Here is a 23,629-nt window from a genome sequence, read left to right on the forward strand (position 1 = left end):
TTGAAAAAAATGTTCTTGTGGGCTCAGTTTTTACGACTTTGACTATGTGCTCCAAATAACACCTCAGTTTTATTCTTAGGTTCGGTACGATCGCGGTGATACCAAATTTATATAGGTTTTATTGTGTTTTAATACATTTTCAAAAATTAAACGAATATGTACAAAAAAGAAAAAAATTGCTACCATTTTGAGGTCTGTGCGACATTTTGATAATTTTTATTCCAGCACCGACCGCGGTTCTTAGCAGTGGGGGTTTGCTGCAATATGCAACAACCCCCACCTTTGTATGAAGTTGACTCAGCCCGTGAGCCCTCTTCATACATTCCCTGTACCTCTGCGCTGTAGAGCTACAGCTCAGAGCGTTAAGGGGTTAAGAAGTGTCTGCAACACAACTGTGTTGTACACGACCCTTTTGTGGTGCAGCTACACTAGGCATCATGCAACACAAATTAGGAGGCGTACCGGTGCACAGTCGAGCCATACACTGGATTTATCATGCAAAGTCTGACAAAATTGTGTTGCCAGCCCTATGTTAAAGGTGCACCAACGAAAACTAAAATTAGGCACATAGCACCAGTTTTAATATATGTGGCCCACAGTAGGTACAAATGCAAGATCTAGTCATAACCTGAGTCTTAGAATATGATTCCTGGAGTTGTTTTTTGCATAAAAGGTGTTTATTAATTAAGCAAATTGGTTGTAGGACACTATGTGAGATATCCTCACAATTACCTAAGGCAATGGAAAGTATATAGAACAATGTAGTCTGGCCCCAGGCACTATCTTCAATATTTCATAACTTCCACAGAGACTTTGCTCATTGGAAGGTATTTCCAAATACAAGTACACAATACCCATCTAAAACAATAGTGAATTACTTGATGCATTGTATAATGAAACAGAGCAGCTTTTCATGTATTCCCAAAAAACACAGAAGGGCTCTGGCTCCACACACATTCTGGGATTAAATAAATTGAAGAATGATTTTTTTCACAAGAACATCATTGGACTAAGTGAAGAGTCGACCACAGCATGTGCTTCTCTAGCAATAAGTAATAATGCTGCACTTCACATGGCGCCTGATAATAAAACCTTGATTTGCATATTTTAGCACCAGCAGTGCCAGCAATAATCCCATGATTATATAATTAAGACTCATCTTTAAATCAGTTTTTTTCTTTCTTCTTTTTAATTCCGATATAATTTGACCCTTCTGCATATATCCTCCAATGCAGGCTCAGACAGAACTTTTATTCTTAAAAAGTTCTCTGAACCATCCATGTAATGTATTATCGAGAAGTCTTGCTCAAGCATCTGATTTATGGTGAAAATTTCATAAATATATATTTTTATAAAACTGGAAATGCGGACATGCAAAATAAAGTATTGTAATATTATATAGGTTTTCACTTTTGAACAAAATGGCAGGTTCCGATAGCACTATACCCACCCTGTACCCACACTGTTTAAAGAAAATGTACCATCAGGATGAAGGATTTTCAACCAAGCACACTGACATACTGGTGTGTGCCCACTCTGGCGGGATCTGCTCTTCAAGAGAAAAAAAGGATTTAAAAAAAATTATTCAAATGACACCTATGGAGCCCAGAGCCCCTCAAATTCATTTGCATCATTTATAAATACTTTTTTTGTAAAAAGCAGGGCCTAAGAAGCTAAAATAAGAGCAGATACTGCCAGATAGGGCACACACCAGTATGTCAGTGGGCTTGGTTTATAATACATCAGCCTGGTGGCAGATTTCCTTTAATCTTAAAAAATCTGTAGTTCCAAACGGGAGAAAATCAGCTTTGTAAGATTGCCTGGCACCCTGTCAGAAGACTCAGCAAGTCACAAGGGGCGTGTGTTATTCATGCAAATTACTGTGAGACTCAGCCCAAGCAGCTTCCCCATTCTTCCCTGACATCATTTGCTACCACAGTTGAATTCTCTTACCTGCATAGCTGCCTCTCCACATTAAAATAACCCCACATGTAAGAAAAGCATTGTGTAGGGCATGTTAAAAGTATCCAAATATATGCCGGCTCATACATAGCATGATATTTTAACAGACATTTTTTTAACACTCTTGAACCTGCAGTATGCTGCACTTTGGAAAAACACCTAAACAGAAATTGTAAAATGCTGGAAAAATATATTTTTTGACGTCTAGTTGCAGAAAAATAAATGGTTAGCTGGATGCTGGGGTAAGAAAGATGATAAATATGTGGCAAACAATATGAGCAAAACATAAGAGAATCCAGACAGACTCAGTTCATATAAAGGACCTTAAGTGGCCGAAGTAGTGAACAGGTTAAGAGATCACAACTCTTAGCAGTCGGGATTAGGTGCATTTTTCAGTCAGAGGCCGTATAAGAGACTGATACCCAAGTCTGACCAATGGGTAATGGATTGCGAATGCTTTTAGAGGACTCATTTCCTGTGGTTCTCACCTGCCCATAATCAAGTCTTCAATGGGAATTGGCTAACTAGCACCTTTCCTGCTGAGGACACATGGCTGACTACCGGACTTATATAATGAGGGAAGAATGATGAACAGAAATGTGCACTCTGCTGGGTAACAGCTTGTAAAGGGAAATACAGAGTTTACTGTAGGTAAGAAGTCATTTCTGTCTATGACATGTAGGTCAGCATGAATAGAAATGTATTTGAAAAGGGCTCATTCAGTGGCACAGATATTGAATTGTAATTCCTCTCTTGTCAGATCATACAATGAATAGGGACCGATGTGGCCGCACCATTTGCTTTCGTGTCAATGAGGCCTTAGGCCCCTTTCACAGGAATGTATTCTTTTTTCAGTCATGTATTTTAATGCCGTATTTGGCTGTGAATACATGATGTTTTACATGTATGTCACTGTATTCGTTCTGTATAAAATATGGCAGTGTGATGTTACTAGCTTGCTCAACCCCACAATCCCTGGATATAAGGGTACATTCACACGCGGACCGCCGTGTGCTGGAGAGGAGGAGGAGGTGACCCCTCCTCCCTCCATAGAGAATAGCGGCGCACGGCCACACACACGCCGAAAGATAGAGGATGTTCTATCATTTTGCGGTATGCGGCCCGGATCGGTGTATCTGCGCCGTGCCGCTATTGCCGTCTATGGGGACGCACATGCACGTGTACGTCCCCGCAGACGGCCATGTGAATGAGCCCTTACATGTATGCACATATATGGTGCACAACTGTATGCAACACACATTTTAAAAAATCCCATAGACTACTAAAGGACATACAGAATGTTAATACAGTAAAAATTAGGACATGCGCTATATTTTTTTACATCTCGCTCACGGTACGGTACGGTATGGTGGGCAATACGGCCATGTAAATGCACTGCATTGTCCATTGTAGTGAATTTGGCCGTGTGCTACCCATATAAAATTAACAACCGTATAAAAACTGCATCCTATAGTTAGCTGATACAGCCGTTTTAATACGTTTGTGTGAAAGGGGCCTTAGTCTGACAATTTATGTACTGCCATGTCATATGCAATCTAGTGCTGCTCAGCCTCCGTGTGCTGCCATCAATACTTCTAGGTACCTCCATGTGCCTGGAACAATCTTCTTTCTATCTTTTGGTGAAACCAGAGGCATTTGGGGGAAGTCTTCCCAATTCCAATTTTACATGAGAATTAAAATGAGAATTACTAGTCATCTCACATAAGTTTCAATTAAAACAGGCTGAGAATATTTTTCTGTGGACACCATTTGTCTCCTATATATACAGTATATGAATTTTCTATGTGCCTATGCTATACACCGCTAATGTACAAGTACAATGAAGTTATATAACTCAAATTTAGAACAAATGTCTTCTGTACAGGGCACCTCAAATGCTACGGAATATGTAAAAATATAATGCTACACAATAGTTTTATCAAGAAGTACCTAGGGGCTGTGGTTAAACTGTATTTATCCCAGTTTCCAGTATTAATGGTCTTCTATAAGCCCATGGAAACCCTTGCTGTATGTAGAGAATTATTCTGCTGAAAAATGCCACATAGACGTACTGCCATGAAACTGAACACATGTGCCCGGAGGGTATGTGCCACACTGCGTACGTTGGTCACAGTATGGCCGGATTATTTAGAGATCAACAAAGGCGATCAGCTTTTTAGCTGCTGGTTATGTGTTGCTTAAATACTGAATCCAACCCCTTGCTTTAAAGTTAGGAGGGTAGTAATAGAACAATAGCAGACATTTTTCTAAAATTTGCATTCCTCAAGAAAATGTCTTTTTTATAGTTGGCTAGATTGTGTTTTTGCATTTTTGACACTAACAGTTTTTGTTAGAACCCCGTTTTTGTGTTAGTGCTTTACTTTTGTCTCTGAAACAGCCCCTGCTGATCTTTCCACACATGGCTGCAAGCCAGCATGGTGTTTTTGTATACAGTTTAACAGTAAAGCACTTAGAAAATGCAAATTATTATTGTTTTTTTATTACTGTTATTATTATTAATAGTTCTCTTTAGAACAGTGGAATATGGAATAATATGCTCCTTTTTATATTTTCCTCTTGCTCATTTAGAGACAGCTCTTATTCTTCTGTGTGACACCTCAGCTGGAGCCTGTGACATGGTGGCAAGCAGGGGTTGTCTATTAGGAAGGTAATTGCAGAGAAAGGAAGTAGCATTGTTCGTAGTGCGGAGGTGGTCTTTCTTACAGGTGGGAATTACACTGTGAAAAACACAGAGGTTGGCACAACAGTTTAACTATTTCAGTAGCGTGGAATTCAGTTTGTTTGAGGTCTTTTCAGGACCACAGTCTGATTATGCAATATCCAGAGCAACTACTATTTTAGGAGCTAAATAGCGTTGCTTATAGAATCATTGCGGGTAATTTATCATTAGACTGGCTCCTCACAACAGTTATTTGGGGGTTATTTATCATCGGCTTTCCTGGGCTTTTTTGGTCTTGAAAAGGCTAAAAAAAAAGTGGCATTAAGTTTTTTGGGGACTTTTCACTGCTAAGAAGTCTCACAGGGATATTTCTGTCACTCATTAATCTGGCGTAAACCTAGAACTGCTGCGAATACAATGCTGTGCAACACCTTACAAGACAGATTCATGACTTGGGACTTTAGCAAAAAGTGGCACTTTTTATGCATTTTAAGTCTCTTTTTAGGACTTTCTGAAAAAAAAAAATACCCCAGAAAAAAAGTAGACCATAAGAGCATTTATTAAAAGGCCAAAGCCACTTTAATGAATCTGATGGTCAGCAGAGCTCCAAAAATAGAATTGTCCCCAGGAGCCTGTCTAGTCATAAATAACCCCTTACGTCTGTCTTTGGAGTTTCTTTACCATCAGATTGATAAAAGTGGTTTTGACCCTTGATACATTTGTTGGCAGTGTTTTAATGCTAGGTGGATTGTTTGCGACAGTCAAATAAAAAGTCATAAAAAACATAAAAGTCGCAGAACATAGACCAGGGTAGGGATTGGTGTCAATTTGCACCCAAAAAATTGTAAAAATTATTATTTGCAAAAAAATGTATTTGTTACAAGCAGAGTCTATGTCAAAGTGACTTTGCACTGTCCTATGTTCATGTGGCGCAATGGAAAGTCTCAAAACAGTATGTGTACCCCAACTGTGCCAAAACAACAGCACACAAAGACAAAAACCAATGATACATCCCCCTCAATGAGTTACCCAATAAATTAGTATACAATAGTAATTTGGACATTCTGGTTATTGTGATTTTGTGAAGTTTCAGTTGTGTACAGTATAAAGTATTTAAGGTTGACATGAAGTAAAGAGCATATTACTCTACACTCAATGATTTTCTATTGTGACAGTATCCTGGTGACATACAGTGGAATACTGTGTCCTAGGGGTGGTATGTAGTTATGTATACAGCAGCCAGTAACAACATAAAAGCCACTGGCATAGGAAGTGCTAAATGAAGACATGGGATAGGTATGGCAGCAAGTAAAAAGACCCTTCTTAAAGATGACCTGTCGGAAACAGAGAAAGAGGGTAAGCATAAAAGCTACAATAAACTTTTGCCCACAGCCAAATAGCAATGGCTTGATGAAGAGTTGGTAAAGAGTCATAGAGGAATGCTATTTGGTGGGGATGCCCCCTATTGAGACCACACTGGGCCAGAGTCATAAATTTGATATCAAAGCTGACAGGTATTAAACTAAACAATGACCCCGCCACTCTTCTGCTGAACATCATTCCAATCCCAACACACAAGGCTAAAAAGCCACTGTTGGGTTTTCTACTGATAGCCGCCAGACTACTGATACCGCGCTTATGAAAGTCCACTAGGGTGCCATCTAGCTCCGACCTCCTCTCGGAGATTTCAATATTACACAGAATGGAAGAACTCACAGCAGATTCCCACCACATTACTGAACAACATATAAAGACTTGGGGTCCGTGGCTTGACTTTAAGAACTCCCCGGACTTCCTCTCGTTCTCATAAATTATGAGATACACTTATACTACTAAACCCGAAACAGAGACACCTTCACAATTCTTAACACCCACTTTTTTTTCCATACAACTTTCCCCCCTCCTTCCTTAGATTTAGTTGTTTTTTTTTTGTAAATAGTATTGGGATGTACTCCCCAGCAATAAAAAGAGGATTGTCAGATCATAAGCTAATCCTGGTGCCAGGAGTAATTTTGGTGCAGCTAAGGAATTATAAAAAGTAACTATACTCCAATAAGAACAGGATTATTTCACCTTCAATCAAATCCCCTAGAGTACATTTGAAATAAGGATGTTCCCTGATATATGACTCCAAAAATGATATCGTATCTACCTTTGAAGCACTCTAACATGCAATTGTATTCAGCTTGCCTACTCACGTTACTGCGCCTGCGTGCGCTACAGATTATTTATATGATGTACTGTGTCTTACATTGTTTGATATTTGTACCTATGTTGTATTTTCTTAGATAAAAGAAAATGATATAAAAAAAAATAGGGATTGCTGCTACTGTGAGTAGTTTTTCATGGAAAAAATAGCTACATCCCACTGATTTCAAAGGAGAGTGATTTTGCCACAGATTTTTCATGTGAATTGACCTTTAATATGGGTCTTATGAGGTGTCTCCTGTATGCAGTAGTTGGCACCCATTAGAAGCAAAGGAAGTACTGTACAACTTGTGAGTCCAGCTTGCAACATATGGGGCTTAGCCATAGTACCCATGGTGACCTGTCCACTACCTATAATGGGCACACAAGCATCAGGTCATTGAGCTAGGGAAGAAGGTGGAGCATTCTGAGAATCTATATTTTCTTTTATATCATGTTGGCCTTGTGAATATAAATTAGCTGGGATAGAAAAGGCACCAGATAGTACTGTAGACAGAAAGCAAGCCAGATGAAACAGAGTATTGCTCTTGCCAATGTAATGCTGAGAAACAATTCATATGGATGTTGCTTTGACATGCACCACCAGGGTTGGATTGGCACACTTGAGTACCAGAGTATCCCCCTGTTGACCCAGTCTCTAACCTTATACTGGACCCCATAGATACAGCAGAAAGCAAACTAAAGTGGAGGTTGGTAGGGTTTATTTCCTGGGGATGATAAAGGGTGGACCCCCAGGATAAAAATATCTGATAGGCCCAAGGAACTGTAATGCAACACAGTTGTTGCAGATCCACCACACTCCTTCATGGCAATGGTATTCCCTAATGGCAATGCCCTGTTTCAGCACTATTGTTCCATCTCTTATAGTTTAAAATTATTCAAGAATGGCTTTAACAACAGGACAAATAATTCAAGGTGCACTACCAGAGAAAAAAAAACCTCACCATTTATAGTCCATGGAGGGAGCTATGTATCCAAAGTGCAAGTCCCAACATCCACCATCAATAAGTCTAAAGACATCATGGCCCAGATATATTATTGTGTCTGTGTCAGTTTGCACAAATAAGTGTTTTTGGAGCTTACACATGTATTAATTAAGCGTTTACACCACTGTTGTGTCACAGTTACATTTTGTCCGACGCTTTTGAAAACTGTGCACCTAAAGGGGCCTATCGTTGTGCACCATATTACTGTCATTGGATACAATTCTGTAACAACTGCATTAAGCAATGTGTACCAAGAGAAAAAAGGGGAAACTGTGTGGGCATTCTTAAAACAGAGCAGAGTGCCCCACCATTGGATTATCTGGCGCAAACTGCACATTAGTGAGGCAACCTGCACAACGATGGTTTGCATAAATTTGGGCCCATGTATTTATTATATTCACAAGTTTCTTCTAGAGTAGCACTCATCAAAAAAACAAATGACAGAGATCATTTTCACTAGGCGAGAAGGTACTTTGGAGTATTTGGAGTTGTTTGTTTGTAAATTTGTGTTTTGGAAAAATAAAAATTCATATAATACAAAAAACCTGGGTTTTGCCATTTGATGCTTCTTCTGGGACTTGTCTCTAGTGTCATATCCACACTCGTTATTTATCCTAAAATAAATTGTGCACCTATGCTTTTATTTATTTTTTGCCTCTATTTCTTGAGTTGCTGATATAAAATTACTGGGGTAAGGATACCCAGAGTTCACCTTGCGCAGAGATGTGCTAACTTGCTAACTATTGCCATTTTTAATTTCAGTCCATAGTCTGCCAGTGTTTTTTTATTACATATCTTTCTACATCCTATACAATGCATTCTTTACATACTTTTACATGATTGTATCTACTCATATAATCTGCACTATGGATCTATTTTATACAGCCTAGCATCATTGAGAACATAAAATATCATGTGGAGTAACACAGTCATGTATCTACATGGTGTGCATGAGACCAAAGTGAAAGCATTTCGGAGAGAAACAAGATCCATACAGCTTTTTTTGTGGACTATTTTCAAGGTGTTGTCTTGCTCCCCTTATTCCCAAGACTCCCAGTGCAGTCCAATCCATGGAGGCTCCACTGATAAGCAAATAGGACATTGAAGGGGTTTCCACGATTTTATTATCATTATATATTAATGGAGCACAATGAAGTCCAAGGCCAAAGAAATATGCAAAAAAGGTTTGAAAATCTATTTGATGTGTTTTAGTAGAGAGTTCCTGAATAAGGAGGATGCACAATAGTTGGAGAATAAATGGTCAGTGTTAATGGAGAGCAATGAGTGGATTTGGAAGATCCGAGTATAAACATAAGCATGTCTATATACTTTAAATCACATTTAGCCCTCATGTATACAAACATGAATTTAGTAAGTGTGATAGCCATTGATTCAACAGCTAGCACACTTCACCTTTCATGTGTCAAAATATTTGAGGTATCTTGAAGAGACATGCACCAATATGGAAATACCATCAAATTAATTATTAAAGAAAAGGGAATTTATTAATTTCTGGCACAAGGTCTGCTTTATGGCACCCGCCATTAGCAGTATTTTGCACTGAGATTTTACGTGCATGGCCTTAATTTGGCGCACAGTGGGAAGTAAAAATGGGTGTCAGACACTCGACATTCATCGAAGGGGTTTAGAAGTAGACTTGCTCATTGTTGGTCTAAATGTGTGCCAAAATTTGCGCTGGAAGGTGTTGGGAAACTAGAAGTGTTGGAAACAGAAGCTGTGTCCAAATTGAAAGTCAAAACAAATTGTTGTAAAATGAGGCTTTTGTGGCGCAGACAATCTAAAAATCTGTCAGAACAGGTGCAAAATGAAAACCCTGGATTTTCCTGACAAACAACAGACACAAAGCCATTAATAAATTCCCCCATAGAATCTAAATTCAAAACACACACAGTCAAGAACTATCATGAAAGACAGCAGGTTATAATATCAAAGATCCTAAAATCTTGTTAGATCATTAGAGTCGGGCCACAATCAACTGTACACATCAACATTACTGTTGTGCATGTTTTCACCTGTTTTGGCAACTAACAGGTTAATGACAAAGAACACTCATAGACTGCGCAAGTCTCTGCGAATAAAGTCTAATACAAAGCGCATCTACATTTTCTGCTCCCCCTCATTTTCACTATGTACCTTCCTCACTAATATCTCCTAATCATAACATGCAGCCGGCAAGGTCCATAGCTGGTAATTACCATTCCAATCAGCGGCCCCCTCTATCATTAATGCATCCAGCTGGGAAAATATACAAGCCACTTAAAAGCCAGCTCTCTCGGCTCTCGCTTACCCCTACCCTCCAACAAAGAGATAGTGGAGAGAGGGGATGAAGGGTGGCAGAGAGGTGAACATCTGTATATGTCTGCTTTCTTATGACGAGGATGAATGATGTTCAGTAATGGAGATGAGATTGAAGAGAACTGCTGATTGAGTAACCAGCTGCTCGGAGGAGATCATTTAAATCATGTAATAATCTAAGAAAACTAGAACTTATCATGCACTTTCTTACTTTTCTAAACCCCAAAGACTATAAAGCCCAGTGTATAGGATTGCTTAAATGTTCTAGATTATGTTGCGATTGAGAGTAAGGAGTGAGGGTGCGGGAGGATGGAAAGTGTCTATAGAGAGAGGGCTTACAAAGGGTCACAAGTAATTATTTTAAAAGCATGTCTAGCAACGATGTGTAACACGTTCTGCTTCCTTCTCTCTTCTACTGAAAACAGCTGGATTACTTCACAAGAAAAACCATAATAAGGTGATCATGGAGGAAGTCAGACAAAAAGAAAATTATTTCAGCAGTAAGTCCCTTTTATCAACTTTTCCTTCTGGTTTTATGTAGCAATCATCTGATGCCAGTAAGCACTTTGGTCCACATAGTCCCATCCGGTGTTTTTCTGCTATTGGACTCTCTAAGAGCTCACATTCCATCTGCGAGAACAATATAATATTACAAACGCATATACCTTACACCAAAAATAAGACATAGTACTGACTGAACTCACAATGAATACTGCTGGAAATTGTGACTTCATTGGAAAATTTGTTCATGGCAAGACCTAGAGAAAATGATGTATTGCCGGCAGTGAAAGGGTAAAAGAAGGGTTGTTTTCCCACATTGTCATGCATTTGGATATTAGCATTTGGTCACAGCTCTGAGGCTGCAGGCACATTAAGCATAAGTTGGGTTTGTAGGTGGAGGGAATGACGCGAGAGGTTTGAGGAGGGAGTAAATGCTGTTATTTTCTCTAATTGTTGTTTTTGCAGAAAGGTAATTAAAATCCCTTTTATTTCACACGTCAAGGGCCGCAGCAGTAGAAGAGAATGAGGCTCAGCCAGAGACAATGTGCTGCCTGGTGGGGGAGCCTGGCACACAGTTTGCCAAACAGTGCCCATCACCTCCGGCTTCATTCCTTTATGTGCACACTTTTTTGCTCTGTTAACCATGTAGTAATAAAGAGAAGAGACATAATAGGCTTTGCTTAAAGAACTCAGCCAAAATGGCTTTAGTGTTTACTTTCCAAGTCCCCATTAGCTATCATTTCCATAATCAATATCTGCTATTGTTGATTCCCAAGAGGAAAACAAAAGAAGTTACAGATTTGTACACATCCATATAAAAGAGCAGCTGGTCCTTGCACAAAGTGACTATCTATCAAACAAATTATTGATTTTTCTGTATGTGATATTTCTAGATCGCTTTCAACCAGAAATGCCATTACGTGCAATGGCACAAGCAGTCTATGGATTAATCGACTATTTAACTGATTGTGAACTTAAGTGTTGTGAGGTCACCAGTTACAATTATTGGAGCAATGGATAACTATTCATCTAAGATCTACTCAATACATATACCTTATAGGAAAGTTTTACATAGAAGCCTAAGTAAAAAACACATCTTGGGGTTACGCTCTCCACTTGCTGTTCATACTCTCTTTCGCTGGAAACTGTTATTGTTTCAATCAAATTGTCCTCTACTTGTATCATTGCCACATGCTTTTATTTCAACAAGTAATTGTTATTGTTTGAATAATGAAAAGTTCTACAAATTTCCAATATACTTTCTGTATCAATTCCTCACTGCTAGATCTCTGCTTGTTGTTCTGCTATAGGAAGCTGCATTGTTTATTTACAGTGGACAGAGTCTGACCATGGTCACATAGGTTCATTAGTAATAGAGAATAGAGCTGTGTGATATAACGAGCTGTGCACATGTGAACATGGTCAGATTTCTATCCACTGGAAGTAAACATAAAAGCTTTCTTTAGAATGACAGAAAGCAGATATCTACAAAACTGTGAAGAACTGATACAGAGAGTATAATGGACAATAGTATTATTTTTCATAATACAAATAATAACATTAATTTGCTGAATTGGGAATACTCATTTAATCAATAATATAGGGGTGTAACCTTGAATTTGAGGCTTGTATGGGTTTGGGTGCCTAACTATAATATTGGGGTAAGGGAAAGGGGAAGGGGTGAGCATGTTTTTTCTCTTGGCTTGTATGTACCTCTATCTAACTTATTTGTTAATGAATTTGTGTAGTGTGACTTACTATCTTCAAGGGTAATAGAAGTTAAGATATCACAATACCAGAACGTGGAAATGGATACAAATTAGTGGGACCCACTAACTGGCACATTGTGCATCAGTGTCAATCATCTGTACAAGTGACACATGAAAGAGGTTCTAAGAGGTTCTGATGCAGCTCTTGGGCTAGCCAAGGAGCCCCCGTCCAGGCCTGTTTTTTCCTGCCATTCCCACTGTTTTTAAAAAGCTCAAAAATCCCATAATTCATGGCATGCATCCACATTTGTGACTTTTTCATACCCTGTACACCAGAAAACTGCTTTATTCATCTGAAAACTGAATATAATCCTTCGCAGGACACTACAAAATTTTGCCAATAGAAGCTGAATACAATTTATATTCTATACATATTGTGGCACCTTGCTTTCTCATTTAATGTTTTTTAAAACATTATTGAAACTTAAAGGGACTGCACTTGCTCTTTTTACATGCAAGCCTCTATATTCTTTGTAATATTGGCAACATTATTGGTCTTAATCATCAACACAATTCACATCTATCCTATCTATTCATGCAAGGCAATGTGGTATGGCATTGACTCTACAAGATCACAGGTGATTCAGTTATTTCATCTCCTGTACGTTGTAAATTTGGACTGTCATGGATCTATATGAAGGCCAGGACCAAAGGTTTTCGAATAGATCGTTGACCAGAGTATCACACTGCTGGGCTGTATTCTTCCCCCAGTACAGCCCAGTTCTATCGCTTCCCCGGATAAGAAACACAGTGGGATGTTACTATTGCTTTCATCTCTTCATATGGAGGAAGAGAAATTCTGCAAAACCTGCCCTTCATGCATATTAACAATGAACAACTAAAATAACAGTTTTCAGGACACAAACATCTTTTTGGCTTTTCATTTCTAATATCATTTTAGCATTGAATTCTGAATTGACTGCTATAGCTAAGATCAATAGAAATCTTTACATTATGTCATCTCTTTAATTCGATTTTCTGAAGTAGAGCTTGTAATGTCAGACTGCCTTGAATTAACTCTTTAATAGCTGAAGTGATTAGCCTTCCTCCGGTTAGCAAAATTTCTCTGTGATCTCAGCAGCAGCCTAACAGATGTGTCCCTATGACTAAACAGAATAAAGATACATGGGAAGCCGGCAAGAGGCAATAAATCACTGGTAAAAATGATTAGCAGTGTATTGCATATAACAGAATACAAATCACATTCACAAGAACCTGCACACTATGCATTAATCTGATCTAATGTGACAGATTTCATACATTTTGAAAATGTACATATTTCAACTGCATCTAAAAAGATACCTTTCTATATGATCTCAGATTTCAACGTGTTCTCACAGACTTCAATCTTTACTGCTCTACATCTTGTCGTTTGACAGCTGAGACAGCATGCCCCTGATGAAACACATATACCTACTAATAGGAATAACACTCTGGTTTCAGATGCACTAATTCCACGGTAGGGTATCAAATTGTGGAGATTTTAGGTGGCTCCCTCTACATTACCACCTGAACAATAGAGGTTTCAATGCCTTGGTATCAATAAACCTTAGTCTGTCAGTCAAGGGCTCAAAATACATCAATCATGTAAGTACAGTACAAAGAGCAGTGTAAAAGCTCCACAAAGCAAAACAGAATTACGATACGAGTGACTTAAAACTATGAAACAGGGAAATGTATTTCCTGAATCTAGTTAGTAAAGATACCTATTTACCCACAAGTGTCTGTGCCCTTTGTGAATTGTAATGAGCCTGTATAATTCAATCATCAATCTCCTCAACAGCAAATGTCATCCTCTAGTGCTGCAGCTAAAATGCAATGTTTCTTACCAGGGTGGGGATTTAAATCAGGTCTCGGCTCAGTACAGGATCCCATGTAGTGTATGTGACAGCAGTGTCCTTTCTTACCTTTCCTCTTACCTTGTCATCTCCAGATGTATTGTGCATAGCACTATAGAACTACTTACCAAAGTGACATATTGAGGCACATTTACTAAGAGCTTTGCGCCAGTTTTCTGGTGGACTTTGCATGTTCTTTTAGGTGGAAACTGCTTGTACAGGTATTTAACAAGTGTCCGCACCACTCCATGTGGCTAGCCTCCATGTGGCACATAGTAGGGGTCGTGCACCGGATTTAACATGCAAAGTCTGTCGCATGCCTTATGTTAAAGGTGCACCACAAAAAAGTTGGTGAACTCTGGCGGGCTAGTGCAGGGAAGCACCAGATTTGTGATTTTTGGCGCACGTTCTTAATGAATCTGTCACACTCAGCATTAAGCACAACCAGATAACTTTTAGTGCAGTTTTCCACATTCTTAGTTAATGTGCCCCATTGTGTATGCGAGACATCAGATGAAAAAGAGCAAATAATCTGAATATTCAGGGCTGATCTTACTCCATGGAAAGGTGAGAAATGCCCAGTTGTCCCTAAATACCAGAACCTAAAGAGTAGGTTCAGTAACCCAGAGTATGTGCAACTTTAAGTTCTTACCATGCATTTGGTTCTGTTCCTGCATGCCTAGGCAAAACCTTTATCTTCCTTGTGTGAGGACCATTGGGGAAAGAGCTCACAAATCACTTATGGGATACAAAGTCAGTTTACCTCTCACTGTTATGGAGAAGTTTCATTAAGTGTAGTTGAGCTAAGCTGCAATGGGAAGGTGTTTATGTGGTACAGGCGGTTCCCTATTTAAGCACACCTGACTTACAGATGACCCCTAGTTACAGACGGACCCCTCTGCCCCCAGTGACCTCTGATGAACCTCTCTGGAAGCTTTACTATAGTCCCAGGCTGCAATGATCAGCTGTAAAGTGTCTGTAATGAAGCTTTATTGATAATCCTTGGTCCCATTACAGCAAAAATCTTTTAAATTCCAATTGTCATTGGGACAAAATAAAATTTTGTCTGGAGCTACAATGATAAAATATACAGTTCCGACTTATACAAATTCAACTTAAGTACAAACCCAAGGAACCTATCCTGTACATAACCTGGGGACTGCTTGTATATAGAAGAAACTAACCAGTAACATTTTGAGTCTGAGTGAGCAGCCAAGATGGGAGCAGGAACAATGAGAGGTGAGTAAAGCTAGGGGGGAGTGTGGGGCTCAGAGAGGGGCACGGAAGCACCTGCAACCTGGGAGATGGGTTGCAGGAGCATCCGTGACAGTATGCCACATTCGATGTCTACTGGCCAACAATATTTGTGAATCGGGCTAACCCTCTAAGGTTTGCAATGCATTTGGAAAGTCTTCAGACCTTTTTATTTTTTTCACATTTGTTTTATGTTGAGGCCTTGTGTAAAATAAAAGTCATGCTCCACTTCTGCACCTCAAAACATAAAGTAAAAAAAGCTGCATTACAAATATTTTATAATTTGAAAAGGAAAAAATAAAATATTGCATTGCCAAAACTTTTCAGATACTTTCCCCAATAGTAGTTCCCCACCAAGATAGCCAGACCCTGCATAAGGTTCACAAGATCTAGAACGGTGGCCATACAAGAACTGGACCAATACAAGATGTTTTGGAGCCACTATAATGTTATGCAGGGACTGGAAACCGACTGGAGACACAGACAGAGATAGTGGGACTAACACCCTTCTGAGCTGTCTTTGCTTATTTGGCGATAGGTAGATAATTCATTTCCCGCACCACAGTGCAAAACACGGAGACAAAGATATCAGACAATACAAGCAGAGACAGAGGAAAAACAAAGTACAAGCATAAGGCCCCTTCTTCATTTGCGTTTTTCATGCACGTGTTCTTGCATTGCACTCTGAGACACATGCAAGTGCAATGCGTTTTTCACAGTCCTGAAAATGCATTGAAAACGCACGTGAAAAACTGAGACAGTGAACAAACTCTGACTGAAAACTGATTGATCACACCCTGATAATACTCTGACGTGATCTGCAATGCAAGTGTGGAATACTAGAATACAGAATGAAGGAATACACAACAGCAAAGCAAAGACTAGCAAATCTGGATCACACTATTATGGCTGGTCCAGAGGACAAGACGTATATGTAGGAGGCTGAGGAAACAGAAGCAAGGAAAGTTCTGGGGACAAATGTGGGGATAGTTTGAAATAAATACAGTAGGTGGGGAGGTGTGCATTTTAAGTGCAACATTCTACCCATTCTACCCAGTCACAAGACTCCTTTTTTCTCCTATAGCGGGAGAGCATTTGTTAAATGGTTATTCTGTGAATATGAACGTCTGATACAAAACCCATAATGATATACATCAATGAAAACAACAAGACTGAATGTCATTAGTCACAAAATGGAGTTTAAATAGTTTGATTTTAAGTTTCAAAAAATGTTATAGGCTTTCTAAAGTAAGCGGAGTAGGCAAAAACTATGCCCATGATCCTTAAAGTGTAACCGTCATTCTGAGCAAATAAAAACTAAAATACATAATTCTGCTCCAGGTGTCCCTGGGAAGCATTCCTCAAAATATTTTCCCTCTTGGTCCTCATTTAGTATCTTTTTTGGCCCATAGCAACCATGGTTTCCAGCTCTCAAAAACCTACAATCAGCAAGATGGAGGGGCGGAGCCTGCCTCCTGTCACCTCATCACAAGTGCCCTCTGCTGACCAATGACACCAGAGCTATCTTACATCTTTCTATCGCCTTTCTATCTATCTCCCATCTAGGGAGGGGGACGGGGGCGTGTCTCCTGCCCGTAGTCTTCTTTATGAAGACGGAATGTCCATAGTAACGGCTATCTGAGCAGTCACTGCCATCTAGGGGAAGTCTGCAGAATACAAGAGGAAGGAGTAAGAATCGGGTAACTAATCCAATTGCAAAAGGGCTCAAAATTACCTGCCCTACAACATATCGAAAGTTTTTTTAAATGACGGTTACACTAAGTTCTCAGTAACTCCTCCCTCTTCTGCTCTGCTCCCAGTGATGATCTAAAAGGATTTATAGCTCTGTTACCATAGTAACTGCCATCACTGCACATTACCTCACTGGATGCACTGCAACCAACCGACTACAGCCAAAAAAAGTGATAACATGGTCTGCCCTGATCCTCTGTCATGTGGATAGTGTTTGTGCACAGCATTTTTCTGATAAGGGGAGCAAAACTTTTAGTAACAACAAATTACATATTAGCTTATATTTTACAGACCCATTTGTATATGTATTATGCTTATTCCTGGAATACCCATTTGATGTGCGAAGAAAGGGAATTACAGTAGTTAAGGGTGAATATGTTATCCAAATCAAATGGTATGTGAAAGTCTAGGTTCTTCAAGGGGTGACAAAGGGGAAATCTGATCCAGAGAAGCTACAGTCAAGGGATCTAATGAGATATTTAGGAACAAGCTTTTAGACAGGTTAAACTTAGTATAGTAACTACCGGTATGTTCACGGATGGACACGAGGATAAATGGAATGGATGTGTGAGGGCAGGAAATATACATCATCAGCAAAGGTTGGGCGCTTCACATGAATTATGATTGTGAGACAGATTACACAACAGGTCTTCTTGTAAACTCATTCATTAACCTGTTACATGTTTACAGGGAGAATCCCAACCGTAGGAAGCAATATGAGTATTGTACAGTATGCATGCTGTGTCTCCTTCTCTAACTACAGCTGCCCGCCTGGTGCTGTTCTGTTCCTATCTTGTTAGTTAATTACCACTAATGGAAAGAAAGGGATTGCTGGCAGACGGCCAGGGAAATCAGAAGCAAGTTGGGAAAAGTTTCATAAATTTAGTGTAAGCATCAATTTCAGAGCTCGCTGTCAAGGGAGGAGTATATATATATATATATGTAGATGTTGTTTGAAGGGCAAATGCAAAAGAAGAAAAGAAATTGCACACTCAGAAAAGGGAGTTGTGCCAAAGATTAGCAGGGAAAGACGGACATTCAGATCTTTTATTAGATTTATAATACAATGATATTGTTATATCTAGATTAGAGATAAAAAACTGGACTCTACAGCCGCAGATAAAATCAGTATATTTAGCATGTAATGTATGGATTACAGCTCTCCAGCTACTGCAACAGTTACCATGAAATCTATGTATCATTGGCTTCTTTTTTTAATTACATCTCAATATGAAGTTCTCCCAGTTTTTCTGAGAACAACTTTATGGGATGGTGCGCACAAAGGCAGACACATTGGGGCTGATTTACTTACCCGGCCCATTCGCGATCCAGTGGCGCGTTCTCTGAACAGGATTCGGGTCCGGATTTATGAAGGTAGTTCCTCCGCCGTACACCAGGTGGCGCTGCTGCGCTGAAAATCATCTGAACGCGCCGGAATACACCGAGCTGGACCAGGTGAAGGTAAGTGCGTCCCAAGCGACACATTTTCGGTTTTTAAATGCGGCGGTTTTTCCGAATACGTCGGGTTTTCGTTCGGCCACACCCCCTATTTCCGTCGCGTGCATGACAGCGCCGATGCACCACAATCCAATCGTGTGCGCCAAAATCCAATCCAATCGGCGCAAATCGGAAATATTCGGGTAACACGTCGAGAAAACGCGAATCGGGCCCTTGGTAAATGACCCCCATTGAGGCCGATGTATTATGACTGGCGCACTTTGTTCCATTCTTTATAATTGTAAGGAAAATAGAAGAAAAGTCTTCAGACTGCAATACTCCAAAGGGTGAGGCAAATTTTCTTATGCCATCATTTCAAAATACATGCTATAACACGGTGACAAGCGAGTGTACAGAGAGATAAAAGAGGACCTACACATTTAGGCATATAGCCTTACTCATGGTCTTTTGTATATAGGGCATGAATGTACAGAAGGCTGTGACAGTCATGTTAATGAAAGTGAGAGTGGATACTGCAATGAATGAATAAATATTTCTGAATAGGGACAATGCATAGGACGATGCATTGTTCTACAAGGTGAAACATTTTTAAAGCGCATTTTAATAAAACACAAAATCTTGACTATTGTTGACAATTCATCCAACAAACATAGGGCCCTTGCATACGAACATATGCCTGCCCAGGCCCTGGCCTGGACCAGCATGCAGCTTGGTACAGGAGGGAGGAGGAGTGAGCGCTTCTTATCCCTCAACCCTCCCCTCTCCACTTAATGCCGCCCGACTCATGGGCAGTGAGACAATGTGCTCACCACACCATGACTAGGTGCCATAGACGTCTATGTATACTGGGGGCAGGCTGGATGACTATATTCTTGGAGCTGGCTGGCTAAATACTGGGGACAGGCTATATACTGGGGCTGGCTGGCTATATACTCGGGGCAGAGGCTGGCTATATACAGGGCACTGGCTGACTACATACTGGGGCTGGCTGGCTATACGCTGGGGATGGATGGCTATATACTGGGGATGGATGGCTATATGTTGGGGCAGGGGCTTACAACATCGCATGGACCTGCAGCTGCCAGACAGAAGAAGAGAAGACCTTTGTGGGGGGGGGGGGAGGTTGGCATCAGAAAGGAGAGTATTGGCTTTCTTGGGCCCATGGTAGTCTTAATGCGTTCCTGCACAGCAGTTTGAGAACACTCCAGTGCCAGTGCTCCAGGTCAAGCTACAAGCTCTTATAAAATGCATTTTTTTCACAGTCCTGATGCTGTTAAAGACAAGCATAAATGCATTGTTACATAGATCTTGAAGGCTTCTACCTGCCACTGTCTTAAAATGACAGTGGTTAAAAATTATAGTAGACTCCCTTTAATAACCTAAGGATGAGATGGGTGCTGCACCAAATTAGTGACCAAACTAACAGTGCCCTATCCAAAGCAAGGTATATACAGGAAAATGATGTACACAGAAAAGACAAACCATTTCTTTGTAGCAGGGATAAAGCAATGGATTTTGTAAAAATGCACAGCTATTTAGTTTACCTGAAGTTTGGAGCTGATGCCCATTCCAAGGCCAGACAGGCAAGGCCCACTGCAGCATACACCAGCAAGAAGAAAATTGTTACAATTGCTGCAATGGTATTTAGTTTCCCAGCAAATAGAACCAGCTGGAAGAGAAACAGAACATTATTAGGGGTTAATAGACAGGTACAGCCAGAATATTATGAGAAGAGACAAGTCTAACAAGAGGCCAATATAAGGACTTGGTATTGCCTTAAAAATCTTCTCTGGATTGTACAGATTTTCACACATAGGTCTACTAAACAATGACAAATATAGACCTGCCACATAATAACCATCTCTCTGTTAAGAGCTTTTTCACACAATGGAAAATTTACTGAAGAAACGGTGACCTTTTCTAGGCAATCTTTATTAGTTTCACGTCAGAGGGTATTTTTACTGCCAGTCTTTATTGTCTGAGTGTTTTCCATGTTGTGAACATTTCTCAAAATTTTACGATATTCATGCGCAAGGTACAGAGACTTTAATGAGTCAGTGATTATGTCATGGACTGTCTGCTCTAGACTCACATGTATGCTGTGATCAATGGGATGCTATGTGGCTATATTATCCCCAAACTTAAAGGGGGGGCTCACGAGCTTCCATGCGATTTTCATACTCACAATCTGTCCTCTCAATAGTTCATCAATATGTATTTGGTGATGAGCAGACACCAGGACCCGCAACAAACAAACAGTTTGTCAGTGGATGGTGCCAGTATATATTAAATGGAATGGGTGAAAAATGTGTGTTTCAATGAATTTAGTTTAGTCTGCAATTTAATGTGTGTGTCAGTATTTTTCTAAATACAGAAATGAAACAGAATGAAAGACCTTTTTTTGGTGCACCTTTAACATGGGGAATGCTACACACTTCTGTCGGACTTTGCATGTTAAATGTGGCACACGGTCCGACTGTGCACCGGAACGGCCACTTCAGTGACCTGTGTCAACTTGTGTTGGTCAGGTATAGTGCAGCTGCAATACAAAAGGGTTGCGTGTGACACGAATGTGACGCGGACACTTCTTAAATACGCATGCAAGCAGTTTGCACGGAAAAGAACATGCGTGGTGCAAGGTCCTTCGTAAATGTTCCCCAATATGTGCAGAGATCATGGGATGTAGTTGTTTGTGCCAACATATGCAGGGTGTGTTTACACTTTTAAGTCATTGTATGATGGATTTGAAGAGATTCCTAAGAGGAGGTGTAGTTGTATCTGTTCAATGTTGATTCTCTTACTGTACTGTATAAAGTATACCCAAATTTGTAAAAATCCTATCCGGGGTTGGTACAATATATTACACTACAAGGATCGTAATGGTCAGAACTAAAAACTATGAAACACAATTCCATAGAAAATAATGTTTAGGGACAGTGAGGTTCCTAAATGGGTTAACAGTTGGGATCTGTAGCACCTTGACATTTTCATGGAGAAATAATAGAGGGGCTAAAGGTTGGATAAATAAATAAATTAATGATAAAATATAGCAGTGCCACTTTCTGTTTGGAGGAATGGACTTATTTAAGTGAAGTCGACACTGGTGATTTATCTGCCAGGTTCATGGCCATAACCCATCGCCTGCACACTCTGGTCCTCAGTCCAGGAGCATCATGCTGGATGCTGATGACTCTTTAACCGAATAACAGAGCATGGAGAGCAGACACCATCTATCAGAATAAAGCCTGCTCTCCGCATCCTCCAATCCTATTTGTTCATAAAATCAGCTCCAGTGCGCTGGGATTTGTGCAGAAATAGAATTTCTCTCTACAGGAAGACAAGGTGAGAAGCCTGATAAAGAGCAATATGTTCATTACCTCCATGACAGGAGGAGATACCATAATTACTGCAGTTAAGGAACTCTGCTACTTAATCCAAGTCTTATAATACTAGGTGCATTCTAGTTTGTGGGGGGTGACGGCTTCACACAAAGCTAATTTCTTAGAAATACAATGGGGGCATAGTATGGGGTGTTTTTATTTTTCCTCTCCACGTCTCTTGCACCTGAATTTATGAAGTGCTGGTGCAACAATATTCGTGTTTTCCGGCACTCTTGACTTGTTGTAATTTCGGGTGCAAAATTTTGCCACCGCTTCTGAATACACCAGTTTTCTGGTGCTTCTTTTTTTCCAACACATTTTTTGGCGCATTTTGTGGCGGAAAAAGAGAGCAGCTAAAAGCTGGTTTAGGGAGATCTAAACCTTTTATTCCTTGCACCAATTTATTCATCCCTTGCACCACAAACTTATATCCCAGTGAAAAATATAGAGCGGCACCCTTCGCCAAAATAAATAAATGCCCCTCTATATGTTCACAGTTAAGCGTACTTAGAATTAAACATTTTTAGCTAATTTTCCTAATTTCTTTTTAAAAATGTGAAAACTTTACCTGTACTGGTCAGAGAAATCTATATAGAAGCCAAAGTTCTTTACATAAACCAAAAACAATATGTCATACATAGACTTGGGGATCCCTTGACAAAGACCTGCTGCAGTTGAAACGCGCGTCAGGGTTGCACGCTAGGTAATAGTCTGTCCTGTTATGGTCTCTCCAACGTTATTTTTGCCACTTTTTGGCGTTTACTTATCTATCACATATTATGTCTCTTGTCACGTTGGACGTACATCTGTTGGTAGCTATGGTACACTCCTCACCTTATTGCTTTTTGTAAGCATGTATACATATACCAGTGTCTATGGTCTATTTATTACCTCTTGCTATATTATATGTGGTTTTGTGACTTTATATTACTTATTATCTGTACTACTCTTTTGATGCCAAAGTTCTTTAACCTGACAATGCTGCGACCCTTTTCAATGTTTGTGATTCAGTTGCTCCATTCTCTTATGGGCCTCGTCCATACATCTTTTATTGTGTGACCTAAATGACACACACCCTTATTCTTTGGATCAGTATGATCACATAGATTACATTTATATGATTTTAGTTAGGTTTAATAGAAAGGAAAGATCTGTGTCACTTCTGAAACCCCTAATTTATTTTAGGTTTTGGCAAAAAGAGGATTTATTTTAACTGTTGCTATTGCAAAAGTGTTTGACTGTTTGATCACTTTTTATTCAAGCCTGTATGTCCCTCCATACACTATTAGGGACATAACTGTGTGTTGTCATAAAAAGCTGAAAAATATACCCACATTTTTTGAAAATTATGGTGTATAATTGCTTCAAATGAAAAGAACCGACGTTTCATGGCATAGTGAAAGCCCAGATCTGAATGCTGTGATGTGACTTTAAAGGGGCTGGTCACTTTTCAGTGAATCTCTTCCATTAGACATATCTCTGGGGGGCACATTTACTAAGGGTCCGAACAGTGCATTTTCGTCGG

The 23,629-nt window shown here is 39.8% G+C and overlaps 1 protein-coding gene across 1 annotated transcript in view; it reads right to left on the bottom strand.

Annotated features, from left to right (window-relative positions):
• The window catches only part of LOC140122075 (solute carrier family 12 member 9-like), a 189,009-nt gene that overhangs the window by 27,015 nt on the left and 138,365 nt on the right, over positions 1-23,629 (bottom strand). The window contains exon 9 of the mRNA XM_072142480.1: positions 20,269-20,393. Coding sequence (XP_071998581.1) covers positions 20,269-20,393 — 125 coding nt within the window. The remainder of the gene's footprint in view (positions 1-20,268; positions 20,394-23,629) is intronic.

Source organism: Engystomops pustulosus, chromosome 3 (genome assembly GCF_040894005.1).
Source record: "Engystomops pustulosus chromosome 3, aEngPut4.maternal, whole genome shotgun sequence".
Taxonomy (NCBI): domain Eukaryota; kingdom Metazoa; phylum Chordata; class Amphibia; order Anura; family Leptodactylidae; genus Engystomops; species Engystomops pustulosus.